General features: G+C 37.9%; 1 protein-coding gene across 3 annotated transcripts in view; it reads right to left on the bottom strand.

The window, feature by feature from the left end:
* Nucleotides 1-12108: 12108 nt before the first annotated feature.
* The window catches only part of AKAIN1 (A-kinase anchor inhibitor 1), a 31175-nt gene continuing 22752 nt past the window's right edge, over nt 12109-20531 (bottom strand). For 2 of the 3 annotated variants that reach the window (XM_048047218.2, XM_013179458.3), the window contains one exon: nt 12109-15012. In XM_048047218.2, coding sequence (XP_047903175.1) covers nt 14822-15012 — 191 coding nt within the window. In that variant the 3' untranslated portion in view covers nt 12109-14821. The remainder of the gene's footprint in view (nt 15013-20531) is intronic. The other variant, XR_007157966.2, reaches the window with a different exon arrangement.

The following is a 20531-nucleotide window of genomic DNA, read 5'->3' as shown; positions in this document are numbered from 1 at the left end:
AAACACATTCAGCATAAATTGTGCATTTAAATAATGCTTTTTCTTGCATTTTGACAAAATTCATCCTGCATAACATTCAGTTCTTCCAACTGAGCAAGATTTTAAATTCAGAAACTTTATTTCGGGCTTTGTCTTCACAGCTTTTCAACACCAGTCCTCTGTAACACCTCTCTCGTTTGTGCCTATTCCTTTTCAGAGGCAGGGTGCTGGACACTGCGGGAATGGCTGCTCTGCTTTAACCATTCTTTTATCTCAGCTTTTGTCCATCATCGGTTGTGCACATACAGGATCTTTTTGGATGTAGCAGCCCAGGAAGGATAAGTATGGGTTGTGAAACCTCTTTTGGCTGAGCCCTGGATGTATTAATTTCTTGAAACAAAGAGCATGAACAGTCCATACTTTGGCATAAAATATTATAATGTAAGATTGAATGAAACCCAAGAGCCTTGGCTGGAACAGGTAATCTCTTTTTAATGATTTTATTCCATTTGCATTGAGTGATAATACATTTCCTTAGTACACAGCACAGGAAAATATTATTCTTATAACTGATTGATTTAAAAAGGTTCTGCTCTACATCAGCCAAGAAGGACAACGCAGGCCTGCAGTGACAGACAACCTACTCTTGAAATAAGAGCACGAAGAAGCATTAACTCCTGCAGTAACTGACCTGTCATGTCGTCTGCTTGAAGAGACTTAAACGGGGACTTACCACCTAAATTACATAGAGGATGATCACTAGTTATGTCTTGATTCCTTGCTACTTCATTTTGAGAGATGATGAATGCTCTATATAAAGTTAGGGCAGTTACAGGGGCTGTGCAACACTTACCCACTGCCGCCAGCCTTGATGTGTCACCCAATTCCACTGTGGGCATGTGTCATGGCAGCCAGGGTCCTCCCTGGGCTGAGAGCTGGGCTTTGCTGTCTCTGGGCAGAGGGAGAAGGTGGCTGGTCCTCCCCTGGCTCATGTCAAGGGCGGGGAGATGCTGACCCTTCACACTGAGTTCCTGTCTTCATGCAAACACCAAGGGAAAAGGAGAAAGCAAGCAAGCAAAGCTGATCTTTTCAATATCCTCCTCATGGTCTCTAATCATTTTCAGCTCAAATTTCCATATGTCTTTTTTTTTTTTTTATTTATGTATTTAGTAACCCTAAATGGAATTCTTCTCCATGCCTCCTCTCCACTTGAAATCTACTTTTATCCTATAGCCTAAGGAAACTTATAGTGTTCAGTAGGAGCTGAGCTCACACTGAGATCTCTCACAGAGTCCCTTTACCACTCTTCTCCTTACTGTAAACTATCCTTTATTCAGATGACAGACCCTTAAATTCCTTATTCTGTTTACATTTCATATGGAAGAGGAGTGACTAAATCAATCAAATCTCACAGAATCACAGATTGGCTGAGGTTTGAAGGGACTTCTGGAGGTCACCTGCTCCAACTCCCTGCTCAAGCAGGGCCACCCAGTGCAGGGTGCCCAGGATCATGTCCAGGTGGCTGTTGAAAAATCTCTGAAGAGGGAGACTCCACAACCTCTCTGGGCAACCTGTGCCAGTACCCCATCACCTGCACAGTACAATGTACACAACAACACTAAATAATCACAGAATTATAAATAAATAAATAAATAACCCTGAAAGGTTCCTGAGAATGTTTCTAGCCCTTTCACAATCATAGGGCAGGAGCAGTTACAATTATTTTAGTCTTGATAGTTATTTCTCTTAACAGTTCTCCAGGAATGCAGACTCTACTATGCCTCCTAGAAGCCTTTTCCATCCTGACACAGAAAATTTGCTGGTTTTCTATTTTTTAATCTTTTACTTTTGTTGTTGTTGTTGTTGTTTTTTCCCAGTTTATATCTACTACTTCTTTTCAGAAACAATTGTTCTTCTCTTTTGCAAAAACCTTTCATTGTGTTGAGTTAACTGTTGGTTAAACTTCACATTCAGTGTAGAAAGTAAGCCTGACAAACTCAAATCCTTTAAGAAAACCTATGATAAATTTCAAAAGTTCTCAGTTTGTACTGACTGAATTAAAAGTATTCAGACAGAAATGCTTAATACTGTTCCATATTTAAGAGTTGCCTTTTCCGTTATAGTTCCCCAAACTGCCTCTGTTTTAGCAGTTATTCCTTGAAAATAGCTACACAAGGAAGAAAATTTCTGGAAACCTGGCCTCAAAAACAGGCTTTGCCACATACTGAATCCAATTGTTTTATTAAAAATGTTCAACGAACAAGGCCCTCTGGAGAAGTCTAGATGTTTTCAAGAGGACACCACCACCAGGACTCCCCAAAGTTCCCATGCAGAGCTACCATGCTATGCAATGCTATCCATGCACAGCTCAGGGGATTCTGCAGTGTGGCACAGCAAGTTGCAAAGCTGCCTCCACAGACAAGGAAACAGCAGTGCTCTGTGATGGAGAGGTAATCTTGACAGTTCTGAGATTAGAACAATGTTAGAAATATATGGAAAGTTTTTCCCCTACAAATAGGGATATTGACCTCTTCTGAACTGTCTGACTGCAGCCACTAATGAAACAGCCTTGTTTTCTAACATCTGCAGTTGTTAGCTGAATATTCTCAGACAAAACTTCTTATATTGCCAGCATCTCACTATGTAGGAAGGAATCGAAGACTTCTTTAGGAAAGACATGTTTTTCCTCTGATGCCTCAGTTCATGGAAATATCAAATACTCCAAAGGGTTGTTTTTTTTTTTGTTTTGTTTTTTTTAATTTTCCTCAGTTACTGCTCATTAGCAGGGATAGAAGCGCTCTCCATCATCTGAATATCTTCACACAGCAGGGAAGGGGAATTAGGAATATTTACAAATACAGAGATCAACTACTGTGATAGGACTCAAACTTTGGCAAAAAGCCATGATGGTAGCTAATTATACAGGAAAGCATTATAATAGGGAAAATATATTGTATATAGGACATCACTTGAATTTTCAATCGTCTTTCAAGTGTTTTGGACTGAAAGGGGTATTTCATTTGAATATGCAGAAATGCTGAAACATATCTTCACCAAGCAGTTAATTTTGTATTTGCAGTTGAAAGGATCTTAAATTATTTTCTATGTTCTGGAGATTTTTATCTGTGCGTTGGGTGAAGACTGCATAGCTACAACTTGATTTTTACAAATGAAAAGAACTGAGATAAAACTAGAGGGAATAAATGTTTCGTACCAATATTTCTTCTTTCTACTGTAAGTACAAGGAGTTTCAAATAAAATAACCGGAGTGTTATCAGAACTTATATTTGATGCAGTTTATAATCATAGAATCATAAAATGCTTTGGGTTGGAAGGAAACTTAAAGCTCACCTAGTTCCAGCCCCCTCTGCCATGGGCAGGGACACCTCCCACAAGACCAGTTTGCTCAAAGCCCCATCCAGCCTGGCCTTGAGCACTTCCAGGGATGGGGCATCCACAGCTTCTCTGGGCAGCCTGTGCCAGTGCCTCACCACCTTCTGAGTGAGGAAGTTCTTGCTAATGTCTAATCTAAATCTACCCTTTTTTAATTTCAAACTATTACCCCTTGTCCTATCACTCCACTCCCTTACAAAGAGTCCCTCCCCAGCTTTCCTGTAGGCCCCCTTTATGTACTGGACGGCTGCTGTAAGGTCTCCCCAGAGCCTTCTCTTCTCCAGGCTGAACAACCCCACCTCCCTCAGGCTGTCTTCATAAGAGAGGTGTTCCAGCCCCTTGATCATCCAGCCCTCCTCTGGACTTGCTCTAATAGGTCCATGTCCTTCTTGTACTGGGAGCCTCAGAGCTGAACACAGTGCTCTAGGTGGTATCTCACAAGAGCAGGGCAGAGGGGGAGAATCATCTCCTTCAGCCTACTGGCCACTCTGCTTTTTGTTCAGCCGAGGATACAGTTGGCTTTCTGGGCTTCAGGCATACACTGCCAGCTCTTGTTGAACTTCTCATCAACCAACACCCCCGGGTCCTCCTCAGGGCTGCTCTCAATCCATTCTCTGCCCAGCCTGTATTTGTGCTTGGGATTGCCCTGGCCCAGATGCGGGACCTTGCACTTGGCCTTGTTGAACTCCATGAGGTTCGCACAGGCCCACCTCTCAAGCCTGTCCAGGTCCCTCTGGATTGCATCCCTGCCCTCCAGTGTGTCAACTGCATGACACAGTTTGGTGTCATTGGCAAACTTGCCAAGGGTCCACTCAGTTTCACTGTCTATGTCACCAAATAAGATGTTAAACAGCACCGGTCCCAACACTGACCCCTGAGGAATACCACTTGTTACTGATCTCCACCTGGACACTGAGCTGTTGACCGCAACTATTTCAGTGTGACCATACAGCCAATTCCTTACCCATTGAGTGGTCTGTCCATCAAATCTGTGTCTCTCCAATTTAGAGACAATGATATCATGAGGGAGAAAAGGCTATCAATGGGATATAAATAATATGATATAAGATGATATAATGTAATGTAATGTAATAAATATAATATAATATAATATAATATAATATATATAATATAATATATATAATATAATTAATATAGTATGATAATGTAATGTAATGTAATGTAATGTAAAACATTCTTTGAATACTAAACTGCAACAAAGAGCGAGTGACAATTTCTCTGGTCATAAATACTACTTTCATCTAAAAAACATAGTGGCAAATGAGAAGGAAAGGAATGAAATTTCATTTGTTTATGTACCTTAGTACTCAAGCACCTGTATTCAGCATTTGATTTCAGATACTTTTTCCAAATATTTTTTGTCTTACAATATAATAAGCATTACAGAGGGTATAAAACTTCACAAAATTTGGGTATACCATGTTCATATAAAGAACGTTGTATAGCTAGAATCAGTGAAGGGATGCCCATATTTTAAAATAATATGTGTGTTCTATTAGTAACTGGGCACAAAACTATCACCAAATCTTTGTTTTCTAATTTTACTAAAAAATGTGAAATTTATTATTTCCATTAATTTGCCAAATGCACTAAAAGAAGAATATTTTCTTCTTGTAAAATACCTTAGCACAAATCTGTCAAATATTGGTGTCTAAGTCTGAAATAGAAAGTGTTCCTGTAATTTCTGTAAAGAATTTAAAACCTTAAAAAAACAACAACAACAACAAAACAACAACAACAAAAAAACACACAAAACCCAAAAAAACAAACAAAAAAACACTCCAAAATCCCAGCTGAAATGTATAAAAATGAAGGCAGACACATTACAAATGATAACACAGACCTGGCAGTAATTGAGATATACATCAGAGAATAAAGGAGTACGTAGTTCAGATATGCTGAGGGAAGCAGTTTTTTCTTAAAATGCCCCTCAAAAGAAAGACTTCCCCAGGATTTTTTCCCATGACGGAAGGGGTATCCCATCCTGACACCCTTCTGTCAGGTTTCATTGTATGGGCCAGCAGATACAAAAGCTGTTAGGAGGCACAAACACAGACAGCTAACGCGAGCATGAAAACCTTTCTTTCTTGGGAAATCAGGAAAAAACCTCCATCGCTGACCTCAGAAGTCCCAATAAATGGGTAACTCAAGTTCAGCTGAGCTCATTCTACATAGCCGCATATGCTGTGTTGCCAAGATATAGACTCTCATTTATATAACTTGTAAGCAGCAGCAGCAGCAGCTTTGAAACCAGCGTTAGAAGCATAATTGGGTGAAATCCAGGCTCCTTTTAAGATGATGAGAATTCTGGCAGGAGTTTTTAGGAGTGAGAGCTCCACTCATTAACTGCAGCCCAGTTCAGCAATAGGGGAAACATGGCTAAGATTTCTAATGTCCTAAAAAAAAATAAATCTACACCTTATTCACAACTTATATTGATTCATATACATAGCTCTTCCAAAATAACAATAAAAATAGTAATAATTATAAATAATAGAGGAAATACTACAGGTTTCATAATGGGAATCAGCTAGAGCCAGTGCTCCACCAGATGCCATTCTCAGAGAAACATTGAGTGCCTTTGACACAATTAAATCATAAGCACGTACAATTTCTAAACCTCAGCCTGTGGCGATTTTTCTTGATTTCCAGTGATTGGTATAGTGATGCATAATGGCTCACTTGGCAGACTGCCTTTTTGCAAAGGGACAGGTAGATCTTGTCTGTAAAAAGAGATAACATAAAAATCCTTCATCCCACATGCTAGAAAATAATGACTCCCTATCATTGATTTATCACTAGGAGGTGGATTTGAGAAAACGTGAAACTAGAATTGCCTCACGTGAGGATTAAGGACCGCTGTGGATGATAGAGTAGGATCATAAGAAGTTCATTTATAAGTACACAAGAAAGGTTCTTGTTGAGAGTAAAGTCTGAATATTTATTAGCTACTCTTGCTTTAATGCTTCAGATTTCCTTGGAAATTTTCTGAAGTTACTAATGGTTTCTGAACCTATGAATGTAACAAATACACACACAAAAGTGCAGCTGCTCCCTCACCCCTCCATCTTCTTCAGCTGCAGCCAGAACAATTTTTGTTTCCGGATAAATTAATGGTTTTCCCTTAACAGCAAAAGAAAAAAAATTTTTTTTCTTTTTTTTTTTTAAGACAAAACATGGTATCAACTTGTTTGCCTCCCTTGCACATAGACATAAAAATCTAATCAGCAAAACAAAATCAGGAATACTTTGTAAGGCTTTTGGTATAGGCTTGCAACAGACTCTGAAAACAATGCTGATTGTCTGACACTTCCATTGAGCTGGGCTTTGTGTCGTGTAATACCACATGGCTTTTGTTACTGTGCACAGGCACCATATTTCACCTATGATAGGGTGCTCACTCCCAAATTACTTTTTTTCTTTTTTTCCTTTTTTATGGATAAAGCAACTAGCAAGCAAAAACTGAGTAGGGAAGATTTGTCTGATTTGTCTCACCAAAGTTTCCTTTGGTGAGTAATTTATTTCTCCAAAAGACAATGCTGCTTCATTTCACCCAGAAGAATGTGCTTTGTAAAAATGTACCTTAAGTGGTCTATGTTACAGGGGATAAAGTGATCTAGGAAAAATCTGTAGGAAAAATGCTTCCTCTGACCAGTCCTGTAGCTCTAGCACAATCCCAGAGTTAGGCCTGATGTTTACCGGGGTCTTTGGTGTCTACTTGTGGCCTTTTTCCTGTCCCTTTCTTTCTTGGTGATCTTGTGAGGTCATCCTACCTATACTTTGGTCAGGAAGGTCATGTACCAGAAGAGACTATGGTCCCCAAGCCCTGTCCCTTCAACTGTTGTTCTGTTACTGAATGCCAGGACTGGGAGGGGGCAGACTTTTTAGCTATGTTCTTGCGTTGCTAGAGAGAAAGCATTGCTTGTTAATGGCCCTTGATTCTATATATTGTTCTCCTCTTGTCTGTGCTTTTGGAGTTTCAGTCCAAGATGGAATCAAAGTGGCAGCAGGGGAGACATAGTATGGTCTAATGCTCAAATGACAGTCACAAAACAAAAAGGAGTTGGCTGTTTCCTGTAAGAGTCTGCAAACATACACTAAATCCTTAGGATGATGCATTGTTCCTCTAGAGACACATACATACTGAAAGAAGTAGAATTTCTTTGCCCTTCTGCAGAGCATCTGGCATCTCCCTGAGTGATGACGTATTCGTTTTCACCAACAATCTGAAAATTCACGTGTGGAAACGTTTTTTTGCTTTTGTAGAGATGGGTACTTGGGTGAAATGAACACATCACAAAATAATAAGGAACAGGACAATTATGAGCAGATCTCATTTTTTATCTGCTGTCAGGCCTCAGCAGTGGAGGGAACACAGTCATATGTGCGCCCTAATGAAATGTGACATGCGTTTAGAGACCGAAGGCTGACATTTACTGACAGCATCGCCATCTGCACACTGAAAGCTGCTAGCATCCGGACATCATAATCTGTTAAGGGCTGTTTATTATTGTACCTCCAAATTGCAGGTCACGCAGATCCTGGGGTTGTATGGCATCATCTCTGTATGCAGCTCTGTTACCTCAGCTAGGACTGTAATGCTCAGTCTCTCAATGTGCTCCCTAGCTGCATGTTTAACTTTCCAAATAATCAAGACACTTGCATCCTAATAGGCTAAGATACAGATATTTGAAAGGGGACAGAAAGAAAGAAAAAAAAAATCAGCAAAATAAGCTCACAAGCCTCCTAGCCTGCCAGCAGGCAAAATAGATGTTAACCTAATTCTTACCAAGGCAGATGGAGTTATATAATCTGATTTCTAAGAGTAAGGGTTTTCTCAAAGAAAGATTTAGCATATATAGTATATAGATGTTTTGACAGCTTCAGAGTTGTAACATGGCAGTAGTTTCTACAAACCTATCTCTACACACAGTACAGGTACAGACAAAAATATTTGAAGAATGAAACATGGTAAAGATTTTTTTTTTCCTATACCAAGGAACAATGTTACCTGAAACGCTGGAAAACAGAGATTTAAACAGGGACTAGGGGACTGATCCAACATTTTATTCTTAGGTTTTTTTTTTGTTTGTTTGTTTGTTTTTTCAGAGCAAGGAAGAAGGTGACCTTGAGAGACAATACTACAGGTTAGCTGGAATAAATAAGAGCAGGGGAAAAAAATAAATGGAGTTTAACTTAATCTTTGGTGTTTCCTTGCATTGCAAGGAAGAGGAGAAAAGATTCAAACCACACATCAAGTTATAGAAGCAGGTGTGCCAATTTTAGCCTGGAAGAAAATGTTTTTTCATCATATGAGGTACCCTGAAGAACGGTCCTGAATTCCAAACTTGCTTGCTAGAGTACTGTGTTTGCTTTCCTGCCTGGCAGTGAACAGCACCCTGGGGCTTTATTATTATTATTTCCTTGAAAAATAAACAGAACAAACAAACAAACAAACAAACAAAAAAACACCACCACAACACAACACAAGGAGAGACTTGTTTAGCTGCTCCAGGTGGTGGAGGAACATTTCTGGCCAGGTAGAAGCCCAGTGCTTTCTGCAAAGATTTACTCCTTGGAGATTGGCTCTAGACATGTTTTTGTTCCAGCCAGCCGCTCCTCTGAGCACAGTGATGAGCAAGGTGCCACCTGACTTGGGCACTGATCTTTGAAGCCAGCTGTAGCAAACAGAGGGAAGAATTTTTACCTTCTGAGCTGAAACAGAGCTCTCAACTAGGTGGCATCCTAGTGTCTCAAGTGATGAGGAAATATGGGAATTTGGAGCCTCTTGTTCTTTCACACAATTATGAGAGGGGAAAATGGTGTGGAGCTTATTTATTTAAATTAGAGAGTGATTCAGGGATGTACTGGGTCCTCTCAGGTACCCCTCTTTTTTTTGGATCTGCTCATTTGACTTTTGTCTGGATGTGAATACATAAAAATAAAGAAATGTATGAGGTCAAGAGAAGAGCTGCAAAAGCAGCTCAGCGCTGAGAGGGCCACTTTGTTCCTTGTAGCTTTCAGTGATCTAAACCAAAAAAGTACGAGTCTCCCTGTTCCTGCTTACAGATCCAGAAAACCTAATGCTCACGGATGAGGTCTGTGGGAAATCTGAAGTCAGATAGACCTAGTAAACTGTCACAAGCCAGGGCAAACTGTGCCCTAGGAACTGTTTTTGTCTTGGAAGTAAGTATAAAAGATCACTGTTTTATGGGCAATCCATCAGCAAGAGAATATAAGGAAGCACTGGCTGACAGAGTTGTCCTCCTTGGAAATAAACACATACAGTGAGCTGTGGGAAAGGGTCAATATCTTACCAATGAGGCAAATAAGATTTATTATATTCACTTTCCTTGTTCTGGAAGCAGATGGCTTTCATAGTTCATCATGATGAACTGATAGCTTTTCAGAATGAGCTGTCCCATGTGGAAAAAAATAAAAAAAAAAAAGAGAAAGAGAGAAAACAGCATTAGTAGGGGATATGTTTACTAAGCAAATATGTGGCAAAGGCATCTACTATGGCAACTGGAGACTGAGGTTTAATCTTCTGGGTTGCAAATATACATGTAAATACACATGTGCAAAGCATAGCAGCTATTCAATTGCAAGGGCAGTAGCAAATGTACCACTCTGCCACAGGATGCAGTTCAAAATATTCAGTAGATGCAAGAAAGTAGCATGTAAGTTTTCAGAGCAATGCAGTAATGTTCATTCCACCTCAGATCGCAAAGCATGCGATTAGAGTTTTCACTAACTGTTGTTTCTGAATGAGTTTCAACTCTGAAAGCACACATAGATCATTTTCCTTAAAGCTAACAGGAACATCTTACTTTGGTGTTTTATAATCAAGTTCAGTGGGTTCCTCCTCTAGTCCATGAAGGAGGAAAAAGCTACAACTTCCTTTCCTCTAGGACATCATTTATTGCTGCACCATGATGGAACACCTAATTCCACAGAGTTCAAACTAATCAAACACAAACTTAAAGTGAACTATTGTTATTTTAATGGTAAAACTAGGAAGCTCATGTACAAAAACCAAGTAGTAGGCCACTGGAGGAAAAGCTATTGAAAAGACAAGCTTCTTATGTTAATTAAACAAAGAAAATCTGCCTGACAGACAAGAACAGCTTTGAAACAAATGCCTTTAAAACACTCATCTATTTCTTAGTGTTTGCCAGAGAACTCAGGCATAGCTAATACATGTACTCATCCATCCCTTCTTAAGGATTAAGGAAGTTGTTGGTCAAGTTGACTAAATGTGGTGGAGATGCATTTGTCTTTAAAAGCAGAAGCCCATACACATTGATATCCAGCAGGTTTTGTGGGAGTAGCTACAGAAGTAGATAAAAGAGACCTTGCTTCTTCTCCCTTTGGAAGGCAGTATACAGTGCAGCCTATTAGGCCTCAGAGAATCCCTTTGTTCCAGAAAAACTGAAACAAGGCAAAAGGTTTTGTCAGTGCTTATCTTATGGCGCCCCAAAAAGCCAGCCATGAGAAAACAATCCATTGGAAACCAGCCTACGTCACTACTGCTGCTGACTCCTTAGTGAGTGTCTGGTGGCTGTGAGGAGAACATTATCAACAGCTCAGTTTTCCCCTTCACTCCCACATACTCTTTTAACAAATTGATCCGACAATTTGTTGCAGGAACCAATGGAGAGAAATTAGGCTATGCCAATATCCAGGTCTTCATAGATTTTTTATTTTTTTCTCAGATCCAAGAAGGTAATCAAGAGAATAGAGTGAATCCCATATCCTTTCAAAAATTTATTCTACTTCCCTTTATCTTTTTCCCCAAATTATTTTAAACTTTTTCATATAAGCCTTTTGTAATGACACATTAACTCCTGCATTTGACATTATCACACATGTAAAGGACAACTGCAGCATATTTCAATGTAGTCATATCAAGAATATCTACATTGCTATTTTTATAATCTTATTGTAGACACACTACATTCTGTGATGTTTAAAAACATGGCAAAAATCAGACATGATACCAGTAGGGACTTTAATTAAGATTTTTAGATGCATCATTTGATATTGAATAGATATTCAAGATTTTCCAGCTTTTAACTATAATGTTATCACACAATGCTATTATTTCTCTGAAAAAATAAAATGAAGATGTCATTTTCCAAGTTACATGGTTTTGCGGGGTGTTTTCTTTTTATTTACTTTTTATTTATTTTTATTTTTTTCCTTCACATTTTAGGGCAGGGATTTCCACTGTAACTGCCCAGAGTTGACAAATTTATGAACAGAGGCAGTTAGTAATCTCTTACAATGTCCTGCTGTGCCCATATGAATTTCCATGTAGGTGTTGCTGCTTTATGGACAGTGTCTGATTACATTACAAAGAACAGCCCAAGTACAGTAATAAAACTTTGATAATCAACCTAAATGAAAATATGACAAGCACAGTGCAGGATAGCCACAGATACCTGATTCTACTTCATGAAAAGAGATGCAAGAGTTGTACTTTCACATTTGTGTATCTTTCTACTCACAACTGACAAGTGCTAAAATGTGAATTTATTTTAAATATGTTTAGATACTATTTTGATTGTCTCTCACTTTTAAGATATGAATTATTGTAGTGAATAATGTTCTCAGTACTGCAAACCTCATGAGCGTACTGTTTGCTTCATAAAAGATTTTATAGTGAATATGAAAATTTCTTCCTTTCTTTTGATAAGAGAAACAAGAGACATGTAAGATGTTAAAGTTTCTTTATTTGTAATCAGACTTGCATCACATCTGTAATAATTTTTAGTCTGTATTTTTGCCAGAAAATATAATCTGTCAGTAAAGATACCAAAAATACCCGCTTTCACCATTTAGTGAGCATGTAATAAGTCAAGGGTTAAGTTTTCTTTTGTTCAGTTCTCTCACATGCAGTACAGATCTCAACTACATATACTGGATACAAGTGGTGTGCAGAACATCCTTTGCCGGCAGGCGATACTAAATGCATGCCTTAATTTAGGGATATATACTACAGATAGGAGATACATTATTTGGGTCCCAGGGAAAACTACACTATTTATGCAAGGGTATTTGTTTTGCCTTGATAAGAGACCATAGTAAACCTCCTCAAGGCTCTGCAGCGCTTCCTACCATTCTTCTCTCCAAAATATAAGACTTCTGGCAGCACTGAAATGATATGCATAATGTACTGGTTGAGTAACAGTGTGTCTAAAAGGACTAAAACAGCAAAGGGGTATTGTAGAATAGCATAGGAAGGGTGGAATAGGCTTATATGAAGCAGTGGCAAAAGCCTGGATTCACTGGCTTTTGAAGTTCCTCTTTTTCTAACATGATGATTTAAAGAAAATATATGGACATGCAAACTAATTTCCAGACTACTGTCAGATTACTAAAAATATAATTACCAGGAATACATAAAAAGACTTGCCTTGCAAATTTCTGAGGAAAAAAAAAAAAGTAGAATAATCCCAAATAAATGGTGATTTTGCTTTCCTTCCTTTCCATATCACTCTAGGTGAGTCTTTGGCAAAAGTCATTTTGCACCAGTCTCTCCAACAGACTTGCTTTCCCTCATCCACTAGGCTTGCCTGCTTATCAGCCTCAGAGTCGAACCTTGACTCATGATCATGATCAGTTTTCTTAGGATCTCAGAAAGCAAAGATGCAGTGAGTGGTTAGAAAAGAGCTATCTCCCAAGTGAAGGCCAGTCGAAGAAAAAGCTAATGGTAAAAAATGACTATTATGACAAACATGCACATGCCCCAAGACCCAAATATTTCCACATGTCAAAGCTTGCTTGGATGAGAAAATTCACTCAGCATCTATAGAAGTGAACTGTGTACTTGCAATCCAATTCAGTTTTTATTATTAGAGGATTTAGAACAACTTTAATCATGTTGAATTTTTCTTTGCATTTTTAAGTGAAAGAAGATTGAGCTAGATCATTATCTGGTATGAGTCAGTGCTGGAAAAAAAAAAAAAAAACACAAACAAACAAAAAACAAGCAGAGCTCAGAGGCTTAATATTACAGTATGTGGCTATTCATGACTAAGCCCTTGGCCACCAGAAAGAATCCTGAAACTGTTTAACACAAGCGGTAGGACACACTAAGTAATAGCCAATTACTTAAACCAAAAAGTCTCTTTGAGAATCATCTTGCTGAGTAGAAAAGCAATTATGAAAGTTTGTATCATTCTTTGCAGATCCTGTACATCTGCTTCTCTGTATTTCTACGTATATTACCACAAGAATTTGGATGCAGCACAGCTACAAACCATTTCTAGAATGAAATATACTGTTACTCATTTCAGATGTGTAATAGTGCAATCATCGTTAAGGATGTAAGTAAGGGAGCATAAAAGTGAAAGCTACGTTTATTTAATGTGTATTTTCAGAAATACCACGGATTTCTTCAGCTATATAGAGTAGTTTAAGGATAAGTTCTGTACTACCAGCTTAAAGCAGTGCTACTTAAGGTCAATCTTTGTGACAATTGCAAATATAGTCACTTTATGCCCAGCAGGTGAGAAATATCTATCATGACAAAACTCAGACACAGTATATTTCCATTCTTCAAAATATTAATAAACTCAAAACCCTTTTTTAAAGCCATTCCAGTATCCGGTGTCTGTAAGTCAAGCCACAGCAAACTTTCAAAACTGAAGAAGGAGCTAGCAAACTCCATATCAGTACATCAGTTTCTCTTCTTTCGTTATCAAGAAAATTAAAAGCAGTTGTCGAGGCACAAGTGATTTTTATGCAGAAGTTCAGAAGTATTTCAAATAAGTAGACATACTTCAGTACTTATTTTAACTTCTTTTTAAAAAAAAGACATAGATCACAGATCTATGATCACAGTCATAGATCACAGTCACTGCAAAGTTGCACTGGATTGCTTTTCTTTCCAGGATGAAAAAAAAAAAGTTGGTTCATGGAACTTACCAAATCAACTTTATACTGCCATTTCACATTGTCCATGGTTAATCAAAACAGAGGACAGTCATGTTTCAAGGCAGCCTGAAAGCATTCTACTACACTCAACAATAAACTATTTCTTCGGTGAAGACAGCTTCAGTGAACCCAGTAATTCAGAGAAGAGTCTGGCCAGCTGACCTGGCAGCAACACTGCGTGCAGAACTTATATGAAAGTGCGCTGACAACAAGCTTTCAAAAATAAGTCCATACCATAACAGCTTGTGCTTGAAACTACTTTTATATCTAAGATTATTGTTTCTGTTAAGAGGCACTGCATAAATATGGAGTTAGTCATCTAATGCACTTAATATTTCTCAGCCGAGGACTATTGCAGCTTTACTCTATGTCTAGGTGTTGATTATACTTTGGTTTGTTTTACAACAGTAACATTGCACTAGCAATACAGCTGATACTAAAGAGAAGGCTGAAAACACTGAAGGATCAAAATAAACAAGCTGCTCCTTTACTTCTTTTCATGCTTCTTGGTTAATTTCCCTCTTTCTAGCTGGAGGCTCATACTGCTGTTTGTTCGCCTCTCCTTTTGTTGGCTTTCCTGGGAAACTTGCTGCACTGCTTGGAGGATAGCGGTCTGCACAATCTGCTTGCTGGCATTCTGCAGCTTAACTTCGTCTTGCTCTGGACCTGGTTTCTCACCTGCAAGAGCCAAACAACAAACAGACAAAGTGAATCAAGCATTTATGACCACTCTGTGAACACATGAAGGATAGAAAAAGAGAAGAGAGAAAAAAAAAAAGGTGTGTGTGTGTGTGTGCACTTGGGAACAGTTTATGACATAGGGAACCTGCTAATACAAAAGGTGACAGCAGGTTGGAAAGTTTCTACTGCATGTTCAGCATTACTGGACTGAATGAAGGGGCAGAATTTGAGTCATACAGCTCAGCTACCCAGTTCCCCACCCTAGGAACAGCTGTAGTTTCACAGCTGAAACAAGTACAGCTCCATTTTGCATCATCAGAGGGAAAGAGGTTTTTTTTTTTTGTTTTTTTTTTTGTTGTTTTTTTTTTTTTCTCATCCAGCTCTGAATCACGTCCTTTTTGACTTCAGCTGTACTTCTGCATGGGGAATTTGACTTCATTTTACAGATCTGATACATTTTTCTTTACCTATAAAAAGAGAAAGTTTTCTATTAAGGTTTCTATTTACTTAAAATTATAAGCCCTCACCCATCAAATTCCAATTAGCGAAAAAAAAAAATCAATAGAAATCTTATGTGATTTTTTTTTTTCCCCACGATGCTAAAATCTGGAGAAAAACGAAGTAACGTAGCATGACAGATGACATATGGTAATGAAGAGAAGTAGATTATGATAAGAGGTTTCTGTTTTGGAATTATTTTGACTCCTAGCAGCAATGATAATTATGAGGGACAGTAAAGAGTAATGTAAAATGGTCAAAGTTTATCTTGATGTAAAAAATAATAATTCTGAATTAAAGTGAGGTACACCCACTGAAAAGCTCTATTTAGAAAAAGACACTCTTGATAATTGAAATGCTTAGAGTAGGTGCTTATTTGCATCACTAGATTTGATTTTAAAGGTTTTTTCTGATATTAATCTCAATTCTTTCTTAATCAACTGCACTGTACTGAAGTATTTCATGAAGTGGGACCTGTAGTTTACTGTCCGTTTTGAAGCCATATATTAAAAACTGTATTCTGAGAGAAGCAAAACAGAGTGAATTAAAGGCCAGATGCTTTTATGAGAGATCCACGTTTAGAGCTGTGATACATTCCTGATGTTCCTTAAGAAATGTTTGGAAGAAAATTTAAGATAGAATCAAAAAATAAAGTAAAATCACCTGATTATCTTACGGAAGACACTATAAAGACCTATGAGCCCAAACCAACCACTAGCAAATCTTATTATGTGAGAAAGAAATAATTCAGTATCTCCAATGTCTCTTTTAAATTATTTTAAAAATATACTTATTTCTATCAATAATGCACATATTATACAAGTTCTGGCTAAAAGTAAAACGCAAACGTGTTTTATTTCTGTTGAAATTAAAAACATGAAAAAAAAACCACAGCTGGACTGAGATGACTAACTCTGACTACAGTTCAGAGGTTAAGACCATAAAAACTTAGAAAACACTTTAATCTGGAAATACTGACTCAATGGAATCACTTGAATTCTTGGCTCAGTCAGCTTCCTTGATTCACTTTGTTCCACCCATCAGCACTTGAAACAGTGGTTTTTTTTTGGATACAGTTCACTTACTTAACAGTAATGTATAGATATTCCTTTTTAAATCGAATATTAACTCACATTTTTATTACAGAACGGATTAGTCTTGCTGGGCTGAAAAATATCAGCTAACTCAGCTGGTGTTCAGAAGATAATATGTTAGCAAAAGTATGAATAAACATGAAATTCTAAATACATGTGAAATTGTAAATACAAGTGAGTATGTTGCAATTGGTTATGAGGTAATACGAAATGTGAAGAAATTTGCCAACACCCATAACCATAAAAAATCAAAATTTGTTGTTAAAATCATACTGTTGTTAAGCATGTAGCTGTTGAAAATTACCCAATTTTCTTTCTTTGGGGGTGCTTCATGATTTATTTTGTTCTTGCTACTTAATCTACAAATTCTGTTTTTTGTTTTGTTTTGGTTTACATTAGGAAGATTACCCGAGTTTTTCAGTTGTTTGTCATAGAGCAAAACCTGCCTTTAAGTACTACTCATCTAAGTGAGACCTTAATTACGTCTACTTGTTAGATTATTCTGGTTTGTGCTGGGAAAACAAACCAAGCAGAGAGAACCCAGGACCTCTGATCTATTTCTGCCTTAACTCTGGTGGCTTAGGTATACACAAAAGGAAATAAAGCAACATAACCACTTAACAATTTTACAGCCATACAACATATTTGGGATTACAGTAACCCAACTAACAACAGCTAATTGGCTTTTGTTATGAAGAAAGGTAAAGATATTGGCCTGGGGTGATGTAAGCAATGGGGCCAGAACTGTATCCAGGAAAGACATGGAGCTATTGGAGAGAGTCCAACAAAAGGTCACAGAGATGAAGAAGTTCCTGGAGCACCTGTCCTATGAGGAGAGGCTGAGAGAGCTGGGACTCCAGCCTGGAGAAGAGAAGGCTCCAGGAGGATCTTATCAATATCTATAAATACCTGAAGGGAGGGTGCAACAGAGACAGAGCCAGGCTCTTGCCGGTGGTGCCCAGTGCCGGAACAAGAGGCAATCGGCATGAACTGAAACACCAGATATTCTCTCTGAACATCAGGCAACACTTCTGTGCTGTGCAGGTGACCAAGCACTGGCACAGGTTGCCCAGAAAGGCTGTGGAGTTTCCTGCTTGGAGATCTTCAAAAGTTGCCTGGACATGGTCCTGGGCAATCTGCTCTGGGTGGTCCTGTCTGAGGCAGGGGATTGGCTCAGATGAACTCCAGAGGTCCCTTCCAACCTCAATCATTCTGTGATTTTGTGACTCTAGCTAGCAAGGCTGCCATAAAACACAACTTTTCCATTTCCTGAAGGAATACACAGCAGTGTCTAGAAGGGTATCTTGATCACCTCCTCTTCTTCCAACTATTAATTTCACGGAAAGCAGTCAGCACAAAGCTGTTTTCTGAGAAGCTAATTTCTTTGTTGATATTCTGCTCCTACTCTGAATAAGAAGAGAAGGATTGGCTAAGAAAAACAGAGATGACTCATGCAAGGATCCCAAAGGGACTGAGCTGGAAGATATCTATCAAACTGCTCCACCTTACTGAGATACAGACTGTTGTGGACATGAACAAACGCAGAATTCTGAGTGCCTATAGAATTAATCAGGCATTTTAAAGACCACATACTTTAAATTAGGTAAAACACAGGCATCTCCACTGTTGCCTAAGCATTTGGTGTTTAGCTAATCAAACCAAGAATGACGAGGGTGATAAGATACCACTAATTTATATTTATGGTTTTTGTTTGTTTGTTTGTTTTGAAGAATAACTTTATATTTAATAAAATTTTTCCATGACAAAAGTTCCATTGAAGTACTTGCTGGTAAAAACTTGCAGGACAGCATAAACAACATTCTCCCTGTAAGTTATCCTTGTCTTATAGCTACTTTTTTTCCTCTTGATGTCAGAAAATCTTTTCTACTTATTCTCTGCCTTTAGATGCTCACTTCAGTTATACAGGAACCTGGTACACCAATTTTGTAAACAGAGAACTGAAAACTCCAGGCTCAGTGATGCTTAGTACTTGAAGACAAGGTAGCAATTTTATCATTAAGAAGTGACAAAGTCTCTTTAGTGTGTTTATATCTCTTTGCCTTTCACTTTGTGAATTTTATGCCAACTGACATAGCAAATTAAAAGCAATTTGCAAACTCCAGCATGGTTCTGCAACCTAAAATACAGTTTAAGAATTTCACAAAACCTCAAAGTCTTCTACTGTCTTCAGGAATCTGTCACATATTCCTCTTTCATCTAGTGCCATATATTAGTACCTTGAAATTCCCTTGGCTAACTTCAAACTTCACGAACGCAAAATAAAGTAAAATAAAAATGCTAGCACTTTGGAAAAATAATAATAACATTTAAAGTAGGTTCCAAATTTTCCTTTAAATTCCTAGAAGTAATATTAGTTTTAGCCCAAGAACATCTTGTACAGCAGATCTTATATTACCTGTTAGATTTCTGAACTATAGAATATGCCTAAAAAAGTATACATGGGAATCAATAACTACAGAGAAATAACATTTAGCACAGATTAAGTCTTGAACAAGAACTTCAGTTTGGTTGCACATAGACCCCCTTCTCATTTACACACTTCACTGTCTTAAAAGCAACGAGTCACTTCCTTTCCAGTCTGCAATCAAACCAGTCTCCTGTGCTTTCTGTTATCCTCTGTGTCTTTTCCCTTTCAGCTTGCTCCATGTTAAATGTATTAAGGCTTCTAAACACTCCTACCCAATAATAGTCAGCAGCAGGTCATTTGTTTGAATCAGCAGCTTATTAAGTTCTCCACCATAACTTCTCATAGTATTGTTGGGGATACTATCATGAAGCTAAATAACCACAGGCATGACCTTGCTCTCACAAATATGCAAGCCCATCTCAAATCCAGTGATGCTAGCAACAAACTATGAGGAACAAGACAGCTTTCAGTTGGTGAAGTCAGTAATTCAAAAGGAAACAGAAGCAGTGTTTCTCACATGGAAAGAGGGCAGGAGCAAAATGATGAATGAGCTTTGATAGGAAAGAACTTCAGACTCTTGGAGAACATGGACTAGAAATAATTCATCCCATACTTTTTAAGAAGACATTAGTCACACATAGGCATGCATGACCATAAATGAACATCTAACCCCTGTTATCTCAGCAAATTTCTACTGTCCCTCAATTATCCCTTTTATTTCTTCAAGCTTACTGCATTTCCCAGGAGAAAAATAATGTCTTTAATTTCAATTCTGCTTTCCTCAAAGCATGCGGTCTTTATGCATTTCATTATGTCTTCCTGCGGGTTAGGTCTCATTGGGCCTTGAGACACAGTACAAACACTGCAGTTGAAAAAAAACTGCTCAACTCATATGTCAGGTTCCATGAATCCCAAGGGCCATGCATCATAGGTTAAAAGTTTACATTCTGCTCCACAGGAATAACAAATGTAGTTTAATTCCAGCGAAGTGAATTCCTCTAAAGCTGTTCTTCAGGGGGAGGGGAATTATTATTATTATTATTTGTAAACAGCAAAAACCACATTCCTTTAAGCAAACATTTGAGCAATTTAGAACTCACAGTTACCCAAAATATATTCCCACTAGCTACAATTTTAATTTATCCAAAATTTCTGAAGGTGGAAGAGTCACCAAGAAAATATGCTTTCTCCATTTTTACATAAGATTATGCAGGTACATCCTTTAACCAGAAACTTTTTTGCTTGTTTTATGAATATATTGCTTTGGATTGGAATGTTTTACCATTATACTATTTTCTGCAGTATTACAACATTAGAATTAACTTCTTTTCCATGATTAATAAAAATAAATAACAATACAACAAAATATTGCTATCTGATAACCCTGTTTCAATTCTATTTAAAATTATTACTCTAAATTTTATAAGTAAACTGACAGTACTGGTGACATTTTAAATTGGAATGAAAGTATAGGTAAGCAAGGCTGTGATGATAAG

The sequence above is a fragment of the Anser cygnoides genome, chromosome 2 (genome assembly GCF_040182565.1).
Source record: "Anser cygnoides isolate HZ-2024a breed goose chromosome 2, Taihu_goose_T2T_genome, whole genome shotgun sequence".
Taxonomy (NCBI): Eukaryota; Metazoa; Chordata; class Aves; order Anseriformes; family Anatidae; genus Anser; species Anser cygnoides.
Note: the sequence above shows the minus strand (reverse complement) of the source record. Positions and strands in the feature narration are given on the sequence as shown.